General features: G+C 36.2%; 1 protein-coding gene across 4 annotated transcripts in view; it reads left to right on the plus strand.

Moving 5' to 3' along the window:
* Nucleotides 1–936: 936 nt before the first annotated feature.
* The window catches only part of LOC106460226 (partitioning defective 3 homolog), a 102,608-nt gene continuing 97,219 nt past the window's right edge, over nt 937–6,325 (plus strand). For all 4 annotated transcript variants that reach the window (XM_022386891.1, XM_022386894.1, XM_022386895.1 and 1 more), the window contains exon 1: nt 937–1,528. In XM_022386891.1, coding sequence (XP_022242599.1) covers nt 1,409–1,528 — 120 coding nt within the window. In that variant the 5' untranslated portion in view covers nt 937–1,408. The remainder of the gene's footprint in view (nt 1,529–6,325) is intronic.

Here is a 6,325-nt window from a genome sequence, read left to right on the forward strand (position 1 = left end):
CACCTTTTTGGTATCTCTTTTTCAAATCTGACGCTATACGCCATCTGCCTTCAGTTAAAACTCTGACTTTCTCAATTGGTTAAAACAATCAAATTAGTTACCGTGTTTCTACCAATCAAAGCGTTCGCTTACACCAAGCTCATTCGCTGGAGGTCAAACTTGCTTTCGGTTTCTTGGTTTAGTGTAACAGTCCGTGTTGTTTTACGCTATCGATGCGATTGAAAACCTTGTCACTTGTATATATAAATAGTCGACGCGCGAAAGTCAACTGGTTCGCCTTGGTAGTGATTTATTTTTTAATCAATTAATGTGTAATTTATACGTTTGGGAGATAAATTTCGAACGGTATATTTAAGCTGAAAAATTAAATTAAGAAAAAAGTAAGGTGTTTTGTTGGAATTGCTACATTAAAACTTCGAATTATCAAAACAAGGAGAGGAAGGTATATTTAAGGGACGCTGATCGCCTACCGTGTGGCCTTCGTTAAAACTGTTCAGGTGTGCTCGGTAAAAGCTACGGCAACTATTACTTATACTGTTAGTCACAACACAAATGTAAAATGAATCTTTGCTAAGCCTAAAATTAAATTTTAAAAGCTTTACATGTACCAATAACTGTATGCTTTTCTTTTGTCGTGAAGTATTAGAATCTTTAATTTTTTTAATGCTTGTCTATATATTATTTTGTGTAAACGATGAAAAAGAAAAGAAAGGAACGATAGTTGACTGTTACCACGAGTTCAATGAATTTATTTTATAATTATAAATGAATGAAAACAATGCACAAATTTAATAATTTATTCTCTCAATTATTAATCATTAATGTTGTGAACTTTACACTTAATTGTGCGTAACATTGCCAGTATGAATAATTTCGTAATGTCATAATCAGTTAGTTTTACTTTTAGCTTTACTTGGCAGAAAGGCTAAAATCGTAGTAGACAACATTAACAGGTAAACTTAAAAAGTGAAGATTAGTGATTTTTTGAGTTAGCAAGAAGGTATTGTGGTCAACTGGTAGGCCTACTAAAAAAATCGTGGTGAGTCGCTTACTTTGAAAGCAACGTTATGCACTACTTGGTGTATCGAGGGACTTGCCAATAAATAATGTAAGCTCAACTGCGTTAGTAATGGGGGGAAAAAACTGAAGCTTCATTAAAAGCATTAGTGGTTCACAGTTAAGAAAATGATATGACTTAGCCATTCATTTGTTTTAAACTTAATTGTATGGACTTCTTGTTGTAAGTCATAAATATAGGTCAAACTCGTAAAAAAATTAGTTCAATTTTCAAATGAGAGTACATTACCTATACCAGATGACAATCATCACGGACTAAAATTTGCAGTTGGTTATACAATATAGCTATTGACATTTTGGTAAGCAAATATAAAGTCTTGGATGTGCTGAAATGAAAGTCACCGTGAACTTTGGTAATGTGCGGGTGATAGTGCCATGTGGAAACGGAGAAATCTTGGTCCGAAAGTTGATGGACTTGTCTGTTACCCGTTACAAAAAAGCAATAGGAAAGGTAAGATCTTATAATCAGTGTTATACAATTTGCTAATTCGGGAATTGTATACATATATATATTTATAAAATGCACACTATTTTGAATTATCCTGTTTTATTGAGACTTGACAATGACATATAATGTTGTTACCTTGATATTACAATCTCCCTTAGCTTTCAAGGCGAATGTCGAACACTTCCATACATGTAATGCTATGTTGTTTGTTTTCAGTTTGGAACACGTTTTTCTTCACAAAAACTTCTCTCAACTTGCAAGTTACAGTAAAGGCGCCACCATTGTTTACACTCGTCACTTTTGATTGTTATATAGAACAAATGTAGATTGTTTCATATTATTAGACATTGTGCTCGAACCTCCTGTTATTCTGCACATCCTGTGGAAAACAACCCATCTACAGTTAACATGATTTTTACCACAAATGTTAGGCCTGTTGGTTTCTAATGCTTTACCAGCTGTTGTCTTTTAATTAAACCTTAATTTTTAAAGTATTATCTTGCATTATTAAAGTGAAGACTTTGGTGAGGAAATGGCATTTTCGACGAGTTCACGGACGTACAACCAAGAGGAAGAGTTAGTTACTGAGGGTGGATGGCTGTCTGAGAGAGTAGTTGGGTCTCATAGAAGTCCTGCACTAGATGTCGGACTTTTGCCAATCCTACAAAAGTCCATAATTTCATTCTCGGTGCAGTTGCAGACTGGGGAAGAAGGACTACCATAATCTGGTACACCCAGAACTGCTTATCAAGTTCTTCCTGTCTGGACATTATTGCAGTGAGTCTGAGATACCAACTGAGAGAGACTGAAGGTATTGTTGATGGACCTGATCAGTCTTATTGACAGGAAAGACAGCGAGCATCAACTGACAAAGATGGTGTCAAGTTGCAGTGATGTTTCGACTAGTGGAGAACAGCTATCCATGGGCCCGAGTTCAAGGCTTGAAAGAAGAGTCCTACCAAGAGCTTGGCATCTTACATTGATGATCTGTATCATTTGCATGGTAAAAGAGATAAAAAAATAAAAAACCGTAGCAGGTATTTAGTTTTTAAAGAAAAGATGAACTTTCCTAAACTGGGGTGTTCAGGGATATTAATATCCCCCTACGTCCCACTCGCGAGAAAGAAAATATTGCTAAGATCATGAGTTTAAAAGAAATTTCAGAGTTAATTCATATCTGCTACTTGGTTGGTGTGGAGATTTGGCAGATGTCCGGGAGTCCAAAAAGCAGAGATAAGACCAAGGCTGATGAGAAGAAGCAAGACGACAACACTCGACAAAGCATATGAGGTCACCTAGTGGCTGGGATCTATAAAACCAATACCATGGCTGGTACAAAAAATCCAAGAGTGCTAGGGAACTTGTTGTGGGTGGTGGGTGGGAGAGATCCCCTAGCAAACCCATTTTCACGGGACAGGCGTTGCATGGGAAGACATATCCTGCGTTGATTTTGGTAGGTTGTGAGGATATCATCATAGACAAGTTTATTGAGAGAGGGGGGGGTTACCTAGTGAGGAAATGAGGTACCAGTTAGGCGTGAGAGACTTTCTCCCTCTGACTGAGGCAGTTTCTGTTGCATTGAGGTTTGAAGTTGTAATTGCATATAGGTCACATGAGAGGAAAAGCCTGCTGTGGCTGTGCCTCAGACACCGTGCCCCTCCCGAACTGATTGCATAATGCCAAAATCAAGCTTTGAGAGTAAATCGGTAACCGAGACATCCTGTACTGCACACACATTCATTAACCTATGGGATCACGTATGCCTTCTTGTAAGGTTTCAGTAAAGTTGAACATACTATATAAGCGTATATAGCAATCTTTTTCCACTAGTGGAACAGATGATACCTTGAGGATACAACCTTCCTTATTTTTTCATAGGAATGACCAACAGTGACGTGAATAGTGCATGCTCTCTAAGAAAAATATCATTATTGTTTCATGTGTATAACGTTATGTTTTCTCAGAGTGGAGCATATTTTCGCCAACTTCAGATATATTTTTCTTAACTGGATCTTTCTGAGAGCTCTCAGCCTCCTATAAAAACATCTTTCTTCATTTACACTTCACAGTTTATCTTTGTATATATTTTTTGTCCTAACCTCCTGTTATTCTGCAGGTCCTACCCAATTATTCTTGAGGAAAGTCGGTGTACATGATAATATCACCAGTGACAAGGAAGCCCTAGTGGTTGTTGAAACTTATTATTCTGTGATTCACTTGATGTGCCGAGAAATGTGAGGAATAGGGTGGGAGGGATAACAAAAGTGGATCACAGAAAATGATTCTTTTTTCCCAAACACAAATCACTGAAAAATTTGCATATTCAATCACAATTCACAGAAAATAAGTCAAATTCTTTCTTTGAAACAAACTAACAAAATGTTTTGTGTAAAACTCTTTTTTTTTAATTTACTTTTTTTTGTAAAGGACACTTTTCAGAAATGAACCATTTACTATCTAACCATTTCTACAAAGCCCATAACTTCTTTATAAGTATTTTGAAAGTTTTAGTGTCGTCACCAATTTTATTTATACGGGACACTTTTGCTTCAATTTATGATCCCAGGCACATTTTTCTGGCCTCTTTCTTCGGTCCAGTTCGGACGGTGATGGTCTGAATAACAGTATTTAGTAGCTCAGTTTTTGTCTTGTCCAACGCAACTTTCTGTCGTTGCTTTCCATCTATGAACTCATTGCAATTCTGAGAGAATGAACTATTTAGGTAAAATATCACAGTTCCTTTGATTATTTGATCCCTGTTTTTAGTAAAGTGAATGGTCGATGTCCTGCGTTTCACTGTCAGACCTGTTGAATTTACTATTTTATGGTACGCGAGAAGATAAAACCTTTACACGAGTTTAGCGGCGCCAAATGGCTGAAAAGTGCATTCGTTTTAAAGAACAGGAAATCTGTAGATCGAAAACGGACAATATGTATTCACAGTAACGGCAAATTAAAAGTCTGCCATCGTGGAGAATAGAACAAAAATAATTCTTCGTATCCGGATATTAATAAGCTCTATGCACGGAATATAACAAATCAATATCACGAGTCACAAGAAGTAATAAACGTGTCATACAACCCCCCGTACCCACCCGCAATATATGGACAGATTGAAGAAGTACCCTGCGAAAGTAGTACTAATTTTTTATTTTCAAACCTGAACAAAAGAGGAAAAATTCAAAATCTGGTCTTTTTTTTTTCATTTTAAATAATTTAAGCTGTCTTTTGAGCTTATAAAATACTAATACCAATTATCATAAATACTGAATACTATTGGATTCTTGTTTTTTTCTAATTTTGAAGTATTGATATTATTATAGACTAAATTTGTAAGATGTTATATGATTATTAGCTGTATTTTCATAATGTTATTGTTGGCTTTCGGTAGAAAAATATTTATTTCAACTTCAGTTGGTGTTTTTTTTTTAAATGTGTAAGTGTGTTAACGCATTTAAGTCAGAATATTTAATTGTAATAATAATACAAGTAATATTTGTAATAAATATGTAATATATACCCATGCTGGCTTTTGCTTTTCTGTTGCCGGTAAGCTATTATAATAGAATGTTTTAATGCTATAGATAAGAATAGCCAAAAAAAAAAAAAAAGTAATTGTTAATGTTACGGTTTGAACGCGCAAATCTTGGGAAGTGTTGGAAACAAATAGGCTTAGAATTCATGATAAAAATTACGATAGTCTGCTGATATATTTGTATTTGTCATCGCTGGGACTGTTTTTGAATTATTTGATATATGTGTATATATGTATAGAATATTGCATATTATTGAATTTTTTGTTTTCTTTATACAGTATTGAAATTAATTGATTAAATTTGTAAAATATTTTCTGATTTCTAGTAAACAAGCATCTTTTTTCTTTTTTTTTTCTAAAACTCAAAATCAGTCAGAAGTGTCACCAGTTGTTCCGACATAAATCCCAGGTTTACTTTGTAATAAGAGTGCAACACTGTTTGCATCCTGTACATTTAACACCATAAGAACAGACGTTGGCTGAAGAGCAGCTTTAAAGCTGCGAAAGCGTTGCAAACCACCCAAAACCAGAATAAAAGCAAATCACAATTCAAACCTGGTGGTGCTTTGAAGATATATAATAATTTTAAATAACAAAACAGGCCCAAACAAACAACGAAGTTGAGGACGCTAAATTAAAAGGATCCAAGGGGTACAGGCTATAATATGGGATATAAAATGTGCCCTGGGTTCTGGAGGAGACTGAAGAAATAGGACCCACAATGCGGTGGGATACATCGTTTATCAGTCTTAACCTCCTTTCGCCAGTCTCACATGTTGGAGAAAACAAAACAGAATCGTCAATCAGAAATAAAATAGAAATATATGTTAGGAGAGCTAGATGGGGGATATAGATGTGGGACGTTGTGGTCTTAAGCACCTATTTTCATTGCCTGCATGCAGCTATGAGAACGTCCCACATCTATATCCCCCTTCATTGCCTGCATGCAGCTATGAGAACGTCCCACATCTATGTCCCCCTTCATTGCCTGCATGCAGCTATGAGAACGTTCCACATCTATATCCCCCTTCATTGCCTGCATGCAGCTATGAGAACGTCCCACATCTATATCCCCCTTCATTGCCTGCATGCAGCTATGAGAACGTTCCACATCTATGTCCCCTTCATTGCCTGCATGCAGCTATGAGAACGTCCCACATCTATATCCCCCTTCATTGCCTGCATGCAGCTATGAGAACGTCCCACATCTATGTCCCCTTCATTGCCTGCATGCAGCTATGAGAACGTCCCACATCTATATCCCC

This window comes from Limulus polyphemus, unplaced genomic scaffold (assembly GCF_000517525.1).
Source record: "Limulus polyphemus unplaced genomic scaffold, Limulus_polyphemus-2.1.2 Scaffold731, whole genome shotgun sequence".
Taxonomy (NCBI): Eukaryota; Metazoa; Arthropoda; class Merostomata; order Xiphosura; family Limulidae; genus Limulus; species Limulus polyphemus.